This window comes from Ambystoma mexicanum, chromosome 13, assembly GCF_040938575.1.
Source record: "Ambystoma mexicanum isolate Mex_15411 chromosome 13, UKY_AmexF1_1, whole genome shotgun sequence".
Lineage (NCBI taxonomy): Eukaryota > Metazoa > Chordata > Amphibia > Caudata > Ambystomatidae > Ambystoma > Ambystoma mexicanum.
Window position 1 is genome coordinate 36,409,735 of NC_090938.1, and position 16,939 is coordinate 36,426,673.

The 16,939-nt window shown below is 47.4% G+C and overlaps 1 protein-coding gene across 2 annotated transcripts in view; it reads right to left on the minus strand.

Moving 5' to 3' along the window:
* The window catches only part of PIK3C2B (phosphatidylinositol-4-phosphate 3-kinase catalytic subunit type 2 beta), a 497,568-nt gene that overhangs the window by 15,132 nt on the left and 465,497 nt on the right, over positions 1–16,939 (minus strand). For both annotated transcript variants that reach the window (XM_069633113.1, XM_069633114.1), the window contains exons 30-32: positions 14,350–14,431; positions 2,899–3,005; positions 2,504–2,632 (exon numbers count right to left, since the gene is read on the minus strand). In XM_069633113.1, coding sequence (XP_069489214.1) covers positions 2,504–2,632; positions 2,899–3,005; positions 14,350–14,431 — 318 coding nt within the window. The remainder of the gene's footprint in view (positions 1–2,503; positions 2,633–2,898; positions 3,006–14,349; positions 14,432–16,939) is intronic.

Here is a 16,939-nt window from a genome sequence, read left to right on the forward strand (position 1 = left end):
ACCAGCGCCGGCCAGCGTGGATGAACCCTGCCCTTGTGAGTACAAGAACCTTTCCTGCCGCACTTTGGTAGAACTGAAAATAAAGGCTCGTGTGCTATATTCACACTGAAATCATGTGGTGACGAATTACAAATGGTGATGTATAATGTCAGAGTACGGATTGAAATGGTGACACGGTGCGATAGTACTTATAGCACTGAGCACCGCGAGGCAGCGGTAGGCCATGTATGGTTGGGAGCAAGTCTCATACGTATTGCTACTAAGGTAGACATTGCTATGTCCAGAAGGAAGGTTGCAACATGTGACCTGCCTGGGAACCTTTTTAAATGGATAAATCCTCCTCTTGGTTTGAACCAAAACAACCTTGAGAAAACTCGCGTATAGGAATGAAATATCTCCGCAGGGCGTTGCCCATGTTTCGCTGGGCAACAAGGTTAGAACTTTCCAGTGAAGTTTGGTAAAATGAAGAAATGAAGGCTTAAGAGATTACTGCCCTCTCGAGCGTGGCCATGACTATATACTGAATACTTTCCCCCCAGCATTTGGGGTGTCTCCCCAGGCGGGTTTGCTTAGGACCCCCGGTGGTGGGAACGGGAGGACATCACTCTGGAAACATTTCTTCAGGGATTAAAAGCAGGAGCTAAAAGCAGCTCGTGGGGTCAGGCATTACCCACAGGAAGCGGGCGCTACCTCTGGGGAACTAGGAGCTAAAAGCAGCTCGTGGGGTCAGGCATTACCCACAGGAAGCGGGCGCTACCTCTGGGGAACTAGGAGCTAAAAGCAGCTCGTTGGGTCAGGCATTACCCACAGGAAGCGGGCGCTACCTCTGGGGAACTAGGAGCTAAAAGCAGCTCCTGGGTGTCGGGCATTACCCAAGGGAAGCAGGCGCTGCCTCTGGGGAACTAGAGAAGCCCCTGGGTGTCAGGCATTACCCAAGGGAAGCAGGCGCTACCTCTGGGGAACTAGGAGCTAAAAGCAGCTCGTGGGGTCAGGCATTACCCACAGGAAGCGGGCGCTACCTCTGGGGAACTAGGAGCTAAAAGCAGCTCGTGGGGTCAGGCATTACCCACAGGAAGCGGGCGCTACCTCTGGGGAACTAGGAGCTAAAAGCAGCTCCTGGGTGTCCGGCATTACCCAAGGGAAGCAGGCGCTACTTCTGGGGAACTAGGAGCTAAAAGCAGCTCCTGGGTGTCAGGCATTACCCAAGGGAAGCAGGCGCTGCCTCTGGGGAACTAGAGAAGCCCCTGGGTGTCAGGCATTACCCAAGGGAAGCAGGCGCTACCTCTGGGGAACTAGGAGCTAAAAGCAGCTCGTGGGGTCAGGCATTACCCACAGGAAGCGGGCGCTACCTCTGGGGAACTAGGAGCTAAAAGCAGCTTCTGGGTGTCAGGCATTACCCAAGGGAAGCAGGCGCTACTTCTGGGGAACTAGGAGCTAAAAGCAGCTCCTGGGTGTTGGGTATTACCCCTGGGAAGCAGGCTCTACCTCTGGGGAACCAGGAGCTAAAATCAGCTCCTGGGTGTCGGGCATCCACCAAGAAGAAGGCGCTACCTATGGGGAACTAGGAGCTAAAAGCAGCTCCTGGGTGTCAGGCATTACCCCCAGGAAGCAGGCACTACCTCTGGGGAACTAGGAGCTAAAAGCAGCTCCTGGGGTCAGGCATTACCTGCAGGAAGCGTGCTCTACCTCTGGGGAACTAGGAGCTAAAAGCAGCTCATGGGGTCAGGCATTACCCACAGGAAGCGGGTGCTACTTCTGGGGAACTAGGAGCTAAAAGCAGCTCCTGGGTGTTAGGTATTACCCCTGGGAAGCAGGCGCTACCTCTGGGGAACTAGGAGCTAAAAGCATCCCCTAGGTGTCAGGCTTTAACCGGGAAGCAGGAGCTGCCTCCGGTTAACTTGGAGCTAGTTACAAACTTCCACATGAGCTGCAAACTATAACGCTTTGTCCATTACATAGGACCCATTGTGCTTTACAGGTCTTCAAGAATTGTCCTAGCACTTCTATATACTCATTCCCAAAAACACAGATTTAACGTCACATACAAGATAGGTTTGTATGGCATCAGGTGGCCTGGGGAGCCCAGCGTCCCAGCAATCCCAAACCCTTCCTGTGTAGAGTGCACCCGAGAGCTGTGCCAGCACCTACACAGACTCATCTTTCAGATACCAAGTGCATGTTTGGACCAGCTGGGTGCGCCTCAGATTAACCTACCTTCAACTCCATTTCTCATCCAATTTCACTGCCTCCTACTTGAAAGTGGGTGGTTACATTAGGGGCAGAAATTCAAGTTGCACGATACTAGCAAGCCATCATAAAACTACTTGCCACCTCGATTCTATACATACAGACAGCACACCATTTCTTACTCGCCAAATATCAATGGCTAGTGACGAGTGCACATTTTGCCCTCTGCTTACGTCACAATCACACATCACTTGAAGGCGCACAGCAAGCGTCACCCTTCTTGTTAAATGGGTGGCAAACTGGAAGCAGATCGTACCATTTCATTGTACGTGGGGTTGCAGGTCTTCCGAGCCACCTTGGTTTTCCTCTTGGTGGTCTTCTGTGGGTCTGGTAGCAGGTAAATCTTTACGTAGGGGTCGGGGTCGTTTCCATCCTGCATAGGTTGCTGAGGAAAACAGATACCATGTTTATCCATGCAAGAAAAGGGGAAAAAGATAAGATGAGAGAGAAGAAAGGAAATGACGAGTTATATTCCGTGCAAGAAGTGGTCGAGACGGACGGACGTCTGACGAGATCGCGTGGAAGGCATGCACTCCGAGGAGCAAGAGAGATGGAGAGGAGTAGAAAATCTGCAGGCAGAAAGTTACTGTCTAGAAGGAGAAAAGGGGATAACATGGCTAGTAGAGAAACCGGCACCACAACACCACGTACCAGACCCCGAATGTGCATCACCATGATGAAAAGTGTGCTGTTCTTGTACGAGATGGAAAGCTTCACCTCCCCTCCAACCTTCCCAACAGGGGGAGACCAGGCAATATCTACAGAGAGGGGAAAAAACGGGCGGTGAGTCGGAACAAACCAATTCTCTCTCACAAGGGGAAGTTCAGGAGTTGGAAGCCCAAGTAAACAAAGCTCCCTACACCTGGAGGAGGGGCTGTGAGTTCAAAGTAGTGATTGTGCAGGAGAGTGTGTGCATGCGTAAGGATGGGACGTGCAAGAGGCCACGCATGTGTAGAACGTTCAGGTGTGCCAGATGGTTATATGTGATCTTACCAACTGACAATCGAACATTTCATTGCGACCAAAATAAGGAAAAACAATTTCAAATTTATTTTTATTTTGGGGGTTCCCTCCACAAACCCCACAATTTCCTACCCTAATAACGCCAACCCGACTAACTTTGACCCCTTACCCAACTACCCTATGACATGCATTACTCACCATAATAGCATTTCTGATGATTGCATCTACTTAGATCCACATGCTGTGCATACAGTCCAACATCTAGTGGTAATTGCAGAGTATTGCATCTTTCTTTCGAAAATCAAAAGGGGACGTCGACATGGGCATCACTGTAACACTACCCCTAACGTGATGTCTAGTGCACCCAAAATCCCTCACACGTCGAGGTCTCTTTGGTTGTGTTTTTTCTGCCGTGTGGGAGACTTATAGTCGGCGTGAGAGTACAGAAGAGAGAAGGTGTAAGATGTCTATGTTCCTTCTACTCCACGAGGGGAGGAAGGGTGGGCACATGTGAATCTAAGTAGATACAACCATCAGAAATGCTATTACGGTGAGTAATGCATTGTCTTCCGATGCTTGTGAATCTACTTAGAATCACATGCTGTGCATAGACTAGCCAGCAGTACCCACAGATGGTGGTGGGATGTGTTAAGGAACAGTAGCAAAGATGTCTTGGCACCGCTTGTCTCACCCGAGAATCAGAACCAGAGTGTGTATCTAGACAGTAGTGTTGTGGAAAGGTGTGTACAGAACTCCAGGTTGCTGCTTTGAATGGACTTGAGAGGAACATTTGCAATTAATGCTATGGTTGCCCATGTGCCCCGAGTAGAGTGTGCTCTAGCCGGGAGGGGCAGGTCTCTCTTGGCAAGAATGTAACACAGTGTGATGCAGTTTACAATCCACTTTGAAATGGCTGATTTAGAGACAGGGTGCCCTTCTACCAGCTGCCAATGAAACGAAGAACTGGTTTGTTTTCTTTAGTGGCTTTGTATTTTCCAGATAATAGATAACCACTCTCCTCACATCTAGTGTGTGGAGCAGAGGTCGCCAAACAGTCAGCTCGCCTGAGCCTTTTCAGTCGCCCGCCTGAAGATACCGAAAAATAAACATAATGGTGCGTTTTGCAGGTATTTCCGTGTTCCGGATCCGAGCTTGGCTGCTGTGCCACATGGAGCTGCTTGGAAATCCACTGACAAGTGTCAGTATCACGTTATGCTTCTGCAGTCCGCCTGTAGTACCACAGTTGGCCTTGTGCGCCCCCACGACAGTCTTGCTTAAGCAAGCTGCTCTTGTTTGCCAGAGATGTTGGAGGGGCTGGGGCAGGATCAGGATCATTGTGACCACACAATGTAAATATCACAGTAGCACTGCCACTCGCCTGGAAATGTTCAAAATAATATTTAAAAAATGGTGCAATTTCTTTTATGTGGCTTCTTTCCAAATTCCACATTGTACATTTCCACTTTAAATCACTTCCATGACACAGGTACACCCACTTTTAGTACATTAAGCGATCCATAGACACGCTGTACAGTAGAAGCCTACCAGGGTAGCTCAGCAGGTTGACAGACCGATGCTGAGATGTCATATATTCAAAATTACAGGTTGTTAATCGTATGACTTTTTGCAATGCCTTATAAAAAGTGCTATACAATGTGTTTGGCCAGGGTATGGGTTGGGCTGGTTGCTTGCTTATATTCAGGGCTGAGGTGGGGATATTTCTGCCCCTGTAGTGAAAATCAAAAGTTGGCACCCATGAACCCACAGTTTAATTTTCTAAAAACTGCTGTCAGCATAACAGAAGCATTTATTTGTGATCAACCAGTTTGACAAGCATTTAAAATCTTTATAAATATAACTTGTGCTAAAACACAGAGGGGCACACAAATAATGATAATGATGTGTTATTTATATAGCGCCTTAATCCAAAGCGCTTTACAGAGCACATATTTACATGCAATATCACCCAACTGAAATTGGTACTCATTTATCGACCTCAGAAGGATGAAAGGATGAGTTGGCCTTGCCGGGACTTTAACCTGCGACCTGCAGATCACACTCAGATCGCAGCAGCGAACGCTCAACCCGCTGAGCTATCATATCAGCAAATAACGGAGTATGTGTGGTGTCTGACAAAAAAAACATTTCAAAGAAAACTCGTGAACGCAAGCAGCATTTTTCAATTTGGAAATTGCTTTTTTTTTTTTTTTAATGGAAGTGTGAAATGCACATTTGGAAAACAATAGTGTGCCTAGCATGTAGAAAGCCTGCATAAAACGCAAAGGAAGGGGCACAAAAATTACAGGATATTTGTGTGGAAGTCCAACAAATATCTGTCTTTTTGAGACAGCTACTAATAAATAATAATTCAACAAAGAGGTTTTTGAAGTTCTTAATATATTCGTGAAGGGATTTGTTATTCCATCTGTTTAAAGAGGGGAAATAATGGAGCCAAAATAATATTGGTAAAAATTCTGAGGTTTATAAATATCCCCACCCTGATATCGCCCGCTAGTAGCTCTCCACTGTTGGCCTCCACTACAAGTAGCTCTAGCTAACGTAAAGGTTGGAGACCCCTGGTGTGGAGGCTTCTTTCCACCACGTTGGTGGGGTTCTGGAAAAAGGTGGTTAGTTCTATGGATTGGTTTACATGGAACTTGGAGATAAATTTAGGCGCAAAGCATGGGTGCGTGCGCGCAAAACCACCTTATCTTTGTGAGTCGTGACGAATGGGTCCTGAACTGAAAGGGCCTGCAGTTCACCAACTCTCCTTATAGAGGTGATCGCCACCAGGAAGGCTGTCTTGTAGGCGAGTGCTTTAAGGTTAGACAAAAGGGTCCGTTATTTTGGAGGAAATCTGTGACAAATATGCTCACCTTAAATTAAAGTCCACAAAAAAATCCAAATCCTGGTGTGGACCAGCACTGAACCTGATTCGGAAACAAGTTCGACAGGTGAATAAATTATGGAGGGCATCTAAATCAGCTAATGAAGCTATTAAGGCGAAAAATAGTATTAAAAGCATATAAAATAGTGCTCTTTGAGGCAAAAAAATGGTTTCTTCATAAGGAAATTGAACAGGCAGGGACCCATGCTAGGGCGCTGTTTGACAGTGTGGCCAGATTCAGAAACATCTACATGTATGACAGTGCCTATCGTTCATACGCAGACACAAGCCAATTAATTCAACCTTAAAAAAAAAAAAGAAATTGGCGATATTCAAGAAATCATTGCCAGTGAAAGGGCACTTGAAGTACAAGTGGAGCCCACAGTAGAAAGTGACACGGTGGGAATAGAGATAGAAAATGAGGGCTCAACTTCCAGTTGGTAAGGGAAGAATCGGTCCATGCCCTGATACCACAACTTAAGCCAACCAATGACCAGACATTTCCAATGCCGGCTGGTTTGGCCAAAGATTTGGTGACTTACATCACCCCCTTTGTAACCATCTTTGACAACATATCCCTACAAGAGGGCCTTTGCCTCTAAAAAGGGCAATAGTGAAGCCTCTCCTAAAAAAACCTAGCCTGGACCCTACATTACATAAAAACTAAAGCCCAGTGGCCAACTTATGATGGCGCACTAAAATACTGGAGAAGGTAGCCTGTAGTCAGTTCCAGGCATTTGTCGACAGTAGGGATCTCCTGGACGGGCTCCAGTCCTGGTTCCGACCCAAGTTTGGGACAGAGACTGCACTGTTGACCGTCCAGGACTATCGGTTGAAGGCTGCAGCCAGAGGGAAGTCCACTGCATTGCTAATGCTGGATCTGTCCGCAGCCTTCGACGCGGTGGACCACCGGATTGCAATCCAACGTATAAGTAAAGTTGGGAGAGCATGCAAACAGGTGTTCCAGTGGTGCAGCTCTTTTCTAAAGGATAGAACGCACCAGGTTGCTTTGGGATGTTTTCTCTCTGAGATAATTTGATTGAAATGTGGTGTCCCACTGGGATCATCACTTTCCCCCCTGATTTTGTAATCTATATTTTCATCCAGTATTCAACATTTTGAGGAGACACAGGCTGCGATTCCACTCCTATGCAGATGATACCCAAATATATAATGAGATTGATAACTTTGAAGTTGCATTTGAAAAGATTGATCAATACATGAGAGAAATTAAGAGGTGGATGGCAAGTAATCAGATGCAGTTGAATGCATCAAAAACTGAACTTCTATTGTTTGGACCTGAAGGTAAAATGACTCAGGAGAGAACTGCTTCCCCCCCTGACCCCCCCCCCAACCCCTCAGATATTAGGGGAAGAACTGTATTACTCTAAGAAAGTTAAACATGTTGGGTGTCTCTGGGAAGAAAATTTGGGTGGGGAAGCACAAGTGGACGCCAAAGTGAAGGCAGTTTACTACTCACTACGTGTGTTGAGAAATGTACTTCCATTCGTCCCAAAGGAAGATCAGGCAATAGTTGTAGGTGCCTTAACAAACTCACATTTAGACAACTATAATCGTCTGTTAGCAGGGCTGCCAGGTAATCAGATTAACAGATTACAGAGGGTCCAAAATGCAGCATTTGGGCCCATTGGGCATTTAGGGAAGCAGGACCATGTCTCCGCCCTACGTAGATCGTAGATTGATGGTCGACGATTGCAAAAAATGTAAGGTGGCATGTTTGTTGTTCAGGTGCATTAATGGTCTTGCACCTGGGTATCTTGCAGCCAAAGTGTGTGCCTATCACTCAACAAGAGACAAACGACCGGGAGACAAATTCTTGATGTGTATACCTCGGACTAAACAGGTATATAAGGGAGACAGGAGGTTTGCTGTGTTTGGCCCTAAAACCTGGAACCAGCTACCTTGGGATATCCGAGCCAGCCGTCCAGGGAACTCTTCAGGAAGAGATTAAAAACCTTCCTATTTAAATAAACTCGCTGGTGCTCACCCCTTTTGTAATATGCACACAGTATGTCTGGTATGTAGTGAACATCTGCGCCCGAATGCAGTTCAGTCTGTTTGGTGCGCGTGAGAAATTAAAAAAATCAAAATCAATCAAACTCAACTACATTCAGGTCCAACCCAGGAACTGTGTTGCAAATAGGGGGGATGAAGCCTTTTTTCCCCTTCCATAAATACTTTAATTACTGGAATCTTCCACCGCGAAACCTTGTTCTGCCACGTGGTGTACGCTGAAAGAACAACCAAGTGAACCTTTAGAGCATTGAAAACCAGAACTGAATCTAACAGATGGGTTGAATACAGGACAATATGTTTAGGTGTGCATTCAATAGGATTGATGTCTTTGCCATTACACTAGATGGCGAATCGCTTCCATTTGCTTGAGTAGCAATGCCTGGCGTTAGGTTTCGTTCAGGCACATCCAACTCCCTCAATGACCTCAGGCGCCAGGCTGCTAAATTGAGAGTTTGAGGGTATGATGTGATCCCCTCCCAAGCGTGAATTAATGATGACAAGCGACCCCCGACCGGGGAGGCGTCAGAGGGGACCCAAATCGATGGTTCACTTTGAGGTGGAGGTCGGGGAACCTCTTGGAGTAGAGTTCCTGCCTCTACCCTTGCATCTACGAGGACCTCTCTGCTGATACTGGCTTTTACCGGAAGAGCCTTGCCCAGAGGACCAGGGGGTACTTCCAGAGCCATATTGTCCATGGGGAGACCGGGAGAAAGACTGTCCACAAAAGGAACTGCAGGAGTTAGAGTCTCCCCACTGGTGGAAGGGCTTGGCCGTGATCTGGCTGAGTGATTTCAGCATTTTGTGCTCCTTCTTAGTCTCCAGGGCGTCAACAACAGCTTTACCAAAGAGGTTGGAGTCCTTGACAGGTTTATTAATAAGAGATGCCTGAGTTTCTGGTTTAAAACCCGAGTACTTCAGCCAGGTGTCTCTCTTAAGTAGGGTCCTCTGGGTTACAGTTTGTCCAGCAGTCTCAGCAGCGTCCAGAGTATTTTTTTAATATATCGTTGGTCACCTGTCTGCCCTCAGTCACCGCCGCCAGCAGGCGTGATTTCGTGGGCTCTGGGACCTCTTGAAGGCCTTCCTGGAGTAGGCCCCATTGGACGTCGGTGTAGCTAGCCAGGAGAGCCGTACTGTTGGAATCCTGGTTTTATAGGCAGCAGAGGTAGTGATACGTTTCCCAAGGACATAAAGTTTCTTGTAATCTTTATCCGGAGGGACTGCCGTGACATTTGAACCGCGCCCTCTTTCTGGTGGTTGTAACCACCAGGGAGTCCGGTGTGGCATGACCCTGTATGTACAAGGGGTCGAACAGAGATGGGCGGGACAATTTCTCAAGCCTAGGGTTGACTGCCCGTGTGAGGGACGGTGATAGCAAAGAAGGAGCAAGGCGCTTCATTACAGAGTTAAGCAAGGGGATTGCCTGACTAGTGGCACAAAGAGCCAGGGACGGCGTCCTGCGTAGCAATCTCAAAATCATCGGCTGCCCTCTTTAAAATGGCGCTGTTCAACATTTGGTCATCCATAGGTGATGGCTCCCTTTGTGCAGGTTAAGAAGGTGGGTCTAGACAAATTATGTCCGGGGCAGGGGTCTGTATAGGTGATAGCCAAGGGCCCAGATTCCCCTGACTGATCCTGATCCCAATCGGGGTCTTGGTCAGCTGTGTTGTGAGCAAATGGATCTATGTCCTCATATGTCTCTTGTTCTGAAACATCTAGGATATCCTCCTGGTAGCCTTGTACAGAGACTGGAAGTTTCTGCAATTTTTGTGGTATGGGGCAGGAGTCCTCTTCCCTACATCTCTTGGGAGGGATGTATTTATCTGAGAAATTGATAAATTGGGCCATTTTGTCCATATAATTTTCAAATCACTCCCTAGTCCATAGGGAAGATGCAGAAGTGCCTGGAGGTGGAAAAGTTTGACCAGAAGGCTGAGACTTTCCTAATAAGGCCTTTGAGAGAGGCTGGGGGGGCTTCGGAATACTCCTCTCCTCTCCCTTGTGTGCTGCAGTGACCTAAATAATAGCCGTGAGACTCTCACAGATTTTCGGGAGCTGAATGGCAGGTTTCGGTGCGCCTGATGGCGCCGTCGCGGTCATCGATTCCACCGAAGCCTTAGGTACATGTGCACCCTTGGACAGCGTGTCAGCAACCGTATCCATACGTCTTTTTGGGGGAATGCCCTTTACAGAGGAATGCCCAGTCGCATGCCGCGAAGACCGTTGCGTGGAGGGCCCCGAACCACGAGGTTCGGGAGGCACCGTCAAAGTTTGACGCTTCCTTCAAGGAGGCCTTGGGGGTTGTGTGTTTAGTACTTTGTGGTGTGTGTGAACTACTCATAACAGAGCCAATGGGTTGCTGTCTGGGCCGGGGACAGGAATTTGGGAGCCTGAAGGTTCTGCCGAAAGGTCGATGGCTTCCAATTCAGAGCCATGGATACCGATTGATTCCTCGTCATCCAAAGCAACAGCGCAAATGGGGGAATGGGTTTCGGTCTGCATCGCGTAGGCCATCCACCGTTTAGTCCGCCTGTCCTTTAACGTCTTGGGACGGAAGAGCTTGCAGGACTTGCATGAACACCCATCGTGGTCTCGAGTTAGACAACGATTGCAACGGCAATGGGTGTCCTTCCACAGGAATTTGCCGTTACACGACAGACACAATTTAAAAGGCGTCCTCTCCATAGCAGAGGGTGGCGACAGCCAGACCAAATAGGGAAAGAGAAGGGAAAAGGAAATGCATTCTTGAAAAAGAATAAACCCAGGGCCCCACTCTCCCTACTGTAAGTGACTGGCCGGAGGGCTGAGGCCACGTGGTCGACAGACGTCTAGCAGATCACCAGTTGCTGAGCAGTTGTGGATGTCTTTGGCAGCAGGAAGACCACGAGGCAGCCGTTGAAAAGAAGTAGTCGGGAGACTAGACGATGGGACAATAGTAAGCAATATTTACTCTTGCGAGTTCCGAATAAGGCGACCAACTAGTTGGGCGGCAAAAATAAATCTGAGGGACCTTGACCCGTGAGGGATTTTGGGTACACTACACGTCACGTTAGGGATAGTGTTACAGTCACGTCCATGTCGATGCCCCCTTTCGAACTTTGAACGAAAGACGCAATACTCCGCGATTACCACTAGATGTCGGACTATACGCACAGCAGCACAGCATGTGATTCACAAGCATCAGGAATATATTTAATATTTTCTGTGTTTTTTGGTATTATGGTCCCCAGTGAAATGTACCCACACTGAAATATTTTCAGTAAATTGACTGGGGTGCCAGATGTCCGCAAATGAAGAAATATGGCTTGTGCAAGGAAAGCGTGGTGTGCACAAAGAGAACGGTGTGGTGAACAGGATGGTGTGCAGGTCCATATGGGAGGGCTTTGGCATGGGTTGTGTACTGGAAGGAAGCAGGAGTAAGAATGCCATGTGGGGGGGGGGCAGTGTTTATTATGAACTTTTATTCAAGGATATAAACCTCTAAGAGGGGTTTCCCTGCCTCAACGGAAATAACTAGTGTCAGAATATGCAAAGCAAAAGTCACAATGTCCAGTGTCAAAATCCTAAATATGTCCCTTACACAATCTAAGCTAACTAAATCAAAGGAAATGTCTTCTTTTTCCATGGGGGCGACTCCTCGTCCCCCTGGACAAAGGCAGTTCTTGTCCCAATAGGATTTACCCAATACTTGGCTGTTGAGGAAATGTCTCGCACTCTCCAGCCTTTCTCAGGCCCGAAACACAGTTCCCTGGGGTCCCAGACCTTGGTTGGCAGCGTTAACTTCCTCTTGCCTTGTACCGTGCTGAAAAAGAACAGCCTGGGTGCTTGCAAGCTGTAGCGGGTTCTTGACCCTGGTGGGCAGACTTGGTTCCCTCTCACGAGGTACTGTGACGAAGAAGAATTGCTTGGACACACTTTCCAGGCTGAAGGGGGTCCGTGACCCTGGTGTGCAGACCTGGTTCCCTCTCACCAGGTACTGCAGCGAAGAAGAATAGCCTGGAAGCACTCCTCTGGTTGTACTGGGTGACAGCCTTGGTTCACTAATCTGCCAAGTACTCTATGAACTGTCCATCAAGTTACAGTTCTCTTTAATTGGGTGCGAGTCCCAGACTTGCAATTCCGATCTCAGTTTTCCCTTCTGTGGAGTTAGTTCACACTCCTGCCAAGCCGTAGTACAACTATTTACTGCTATGCTTTTCTCCACATGTATTAGGGTCGCCGACTCTCCTTTCCCAGATTTCTGACTTGAGCCACAACCTCCTTGAGCATTCACCTCCTTCCCAACTGCCAGCGTACCTTGTGTTGTGGTCTGCGCAGTTGTCAGCTCTGCTGAGGCAGCTGGCCTCGTTCGCAGAGCTCCAGTACCTTTCCTGGGTGTTCCCTTGCTCTGCAGCGGCTCCGCAGTCTTGCTTCCTTCCGGCACAGGGTTGTCCTAGACTTCCATGCTGCCTGGGTCTCTGTGGCACCCAGAGTCTTTGTCCGGGAATGGGCTATGCAGTTCTCGCGTCCTGGACCAGCCCGGACTCCCTCTCCTTCCTCTTGGCATCCCGGTCAGCACCAGTCTGCATGTCTGGTTCCTCCTGGCTCTCGCCGCTCCTCCAGGAAGGACTGGAAAACCTTTGTTGGTTTTTATCTTGCTTCTTCCGACCAATGGTTGTGAACCATAAAACTGGTCAAAGTGGTTCCAATGTTTATTCAGTATTGCTCTGCACCTCCTCCTCCTCCTCGTCTCAGTACTGAGTGCCTGTGTGGTAACTCACTAGGAATCATCCTTGTCGCAGTCGTTTCTATATGGACTGCTTTACAAAAATACATAGGATATGAGGGTAGGAGTGTAGAGGAAATAGGTGAAGAAGTGGGGCAACTTTGGGAAGAGCGTCTAGGGTCCTGGGCTTGGTGAAAATACTGTGTTCTCCTAATGTGGTCGTCACTGGTCCCAAAGGGGGTCTTCCCTCCCATGAAATCCTCCCGCCGAGTACCACCCCCAGGGAGACTATCGGGCAGCGGCCGCACCTCCCTGGCCTCATGGGAAGGGCCCCCCCACCCCTTTGGAAGCAGCGACGACATCCTGGGAATCGTTACAGCATATTCAGCAATGTGTGCGTCATGCAAAGGTGAAAGTTGAAGGAAAGGAATGTCAGACACAGATTTGTACAGATAATCCTGTGTTGTGGCTCCTTAGCATGTGTATCATAATTTGCGGGTGTGCAAATATTTGACAGCTTCCAATGTATGTCCATAACCCCCAAGTAGCTCTGCCTATGGGAGAAATCTCAGAAAACAATTGTCATTATATATACACACACAATTTGAAAATTGTTAAAATCAATAAAAAAAAAAGAATATATAATTGCCGATCTGGCGTTCTTCTCATTTGAATTATCCGTTAGTTACAGATTGCCGCTGCAGGAAAGATCCTGGTGTGGTTGTCTCAATAGATACTCAAGGATCCGGTACCACCATTCCCGTGGCCAAGCTGGTGCCATTAGAATCATCGCTTTGACTGAATTCTCATGTTGGACAGAAGAGAATCTGCCTGGCTTTCTTCCATCAGCCCCTTTAGACCTTAGAACCAGTCTCCTTTCTCATAGTCCATTCTCCTCTTTGCTTCCCATGTAAACTCTGCCCGAACGCAACATCAACATTGCAGACTTTACGTCCCAGCTCTTATCGTTTCCGGCGTCTGTTTGCTGTGCCCACTCTTCTCCTCGCAACCACCCTTCAAGAGGTGGAGCGTTGGACACTAGTTCCATGGAGACGCACCCTCAACTCGTATCCTCCTAAATAGGATGCTTGCTTCTGTCTTTCACAAAGGGCTTTTTGCAGAGAATTTAAACATTGAACACAACCAGCAGCAGTAGTACCTTCCTTAATATCCAACTGTTTTTTTAAAAAGAAATATTCACAAGCTTGTAGTTCAAAAACGTGCTTCTATACCACTTGCATTCAATCTGCTAACAAGATACAGGAACAAGATACTGAAGCTCAAGTTTCAGATGCTGCAAGCCTTCACCTCTCCCAGACCTTGCAGCAACACTGGTTGGCCTGCCCAGCAATTTTACAGTGCCCATTCAGGGCCAAGCTCTTCAGAGGGACTTTTTTCCTAATACCTCTACAGCCTTTACACCATTATTAAACAATCACCAAGGCGGAAGAAACTGCTCAGATCAAACTAGACCGTTTATTGGCCTATAAATGGCTTTGTGAGAAAGACTTACCTGCAGGTTTCAGGGCTGGAGTACCGCCAGCATTCTTCTCATCCCTTGGTAACGGATGGAAAAAGGTGTAAACCAGGTCACACTAAGCAAAAGAGGAAAATACACAATTACTGAGATGGAATGCTAGCAGATCATGCAGTACACGCCCCAATGCAACTCTGCCCCCTCCGCCCCGCCAGCCTGGGCACGCTTCTGAATGCAGTGCAAGTTCCCTCCTCTGGCAGCACAGCGGCCCAGTCAGAACTCGTCAAACCCTTTAAAGCCACACACAAAACTTCTTATTTAGTAAATAGCTTAAAGCAAAGTCTCAATAAATATTTAAAATTTCACTTGCAACAAGGAAAGAACTAAGTCAGGACCCAGCCCGCCCCTTCCCCACCCATAACATTTTTTGACCACTTCCAATCACACAGGACCCGATCATTCCTTCCAATACGAATTCAGGCCTAGACAGAAGACCATCACACTCCTTTTGTCTACCAACTCTTCTCCCCAGGTTTTTCAGCTTTTGACATTTCCCTCCTATATCGTCATAATCCCATTTGTGTTTGGTTCACAATGTTAAAGGTATTTGTACCGCACACTGTCACCACCGGAGTGGTCCCCAGGCGCTCAATGGACAATGCCCACACTAATTGCTTGCATTGGAAGGCATTTAAGACAACGGCCTGAAGCCCCTCAGCTAGAAAGCCTCTACTTTTAAAGCTTGAAAGGGTCTCCATCTTGTTAACTCAGGATTGCTGTAGGACGGGAGCTTTCACTTGACCACAGTGCCGAGGTATTAGTAGATTTGATCATTTTTATTTGTCCGAATGGTACATTTGACTGAATTTGGCCTGTACCATTCGACCAAATAAAAACAATTTGGCTAATACATACCTAACATGTGGAGCGGCGGTTGCGGGGGTGTCCCTCGCTTCCCCAATATTTGAGGCAGGGGACCGGGAAAAAAATAAAAAATAAAAGAAACAGGGACCCTGCGGCATCTGATCCGACCCACATTAGAGGGACGGATCTGATGTTGCAGGGCTGAAGTGGACCAGGCAGTGAGCGAACAGGTAAGTAGGGAAGGGGTGGGTGGTGGTGTTTGATCATCTGAGAATGGATTGCATTCATGCTGTTTATTTTTTTGAACAGTTTGCTCTGATCAATTCTCACACAATCTCACACAATCACCCCCAAACCCAATGCTGACCATGCAGCCAGGAGCAAACCTCTAAAAGCCCCACTCATTGTGCATGGACCAGGCAGTTTTCCTTTGCCTGCTCACCGGGACTGTAACGCTGTACACTTCCATTCCTGGCGTTTGTATCATAATGTGCATTATAGTTTTCACCAGCCATGCCATCCCAATTCAAGATGGCCACCCCGATTACTGGCACTCACGTGCAGATGTAAGTGAATTGCTCCAACATTCATAAGACCTTAAGGTCTACCTCTTTCCACCCCACCAATCCCAACTCCTTCAGGCCATGCTTAGTCTAACGCAATCAAGTTAACAGGAAAACAAACCAAAAGCACACAAAAAAATATCTGCGGTGGACGCCTTCCAGACCAAGAGGGCCTTGAAGCAACTGGATAATGGCTGCTGATGTCTAGAAGCCTCAAGAGCGATGATCGGCGCAGGAGTCAAACAAAGGAAACACTCCAAGAACAGAGTAAAGAAATGGGGTGGAAATAAGAACTTGCCTGAGACAAAAGGGTATGAATGCACAGCAGGAAACCTATAAAAAACTACAACCCATATGCGTCTTAGTCCTATGTAGGTCGAGTAGTGCGACACTTCTGTGCAATAGCACCTTGAAGCGTTTATTATGCGCAGTATGGAATTACCATACTAAATGACCCCAGGCTCAAATAATCGGACAGACCCAAAGAATATGGCAAAGAATTACTTTATTGTCAGTTCAAAATAAAGTTGGGCAATCTGGCGAACCACAAGCAGTAATCCGCACACTCAAATGATTTTAATTACACAAAGGCTTTATGCGTCAGCTATGACGCCATCCTACGTTGCAAACTTAAGACCTATTGAAGAGAGGGGTTGGTTAAGGGAACATATGTACCATTAGTATGTGTAAGTGTTAATAACTTCATTGGCTGCCCGTTATCTAGTAGGCACATATTGAACTAACTGTAAATACTTTTAATACTGATTATGACAGAATACAGTAGTGGATTGGCCTGTGCAACGTTGTATAGCAGGTTGCTACATGGCCCCATATGATTGGTTAGCAGTCTCTCCCAACCTTGGACGTTGCCTCTTCTCACTTGTTTCGTTGACACTGATGAGTTCTTCAGACTTGATTACATGTTTCGCTTGTTGCTTCAGTTACATTGTTATTCTTTTGAATATTCATAGATCGTTTCAGTGCGTCATGTGTCTTTACTTCAGGACGTCACTCTGCAACTGTTAGATTTTGTTTACAGTTCTGCAATGTTGATTGCGGTATGTCGACATCAGTCTACTGTCTCAGTACTAGGGGCTACATTCGATATGGTTGAGTGCATAACGTCTCTCGTACTCTCGATGCTGCATCGGAACAATGCTTGGTGTCATTCATACGACTCTTTCACTGTCATGTCAACA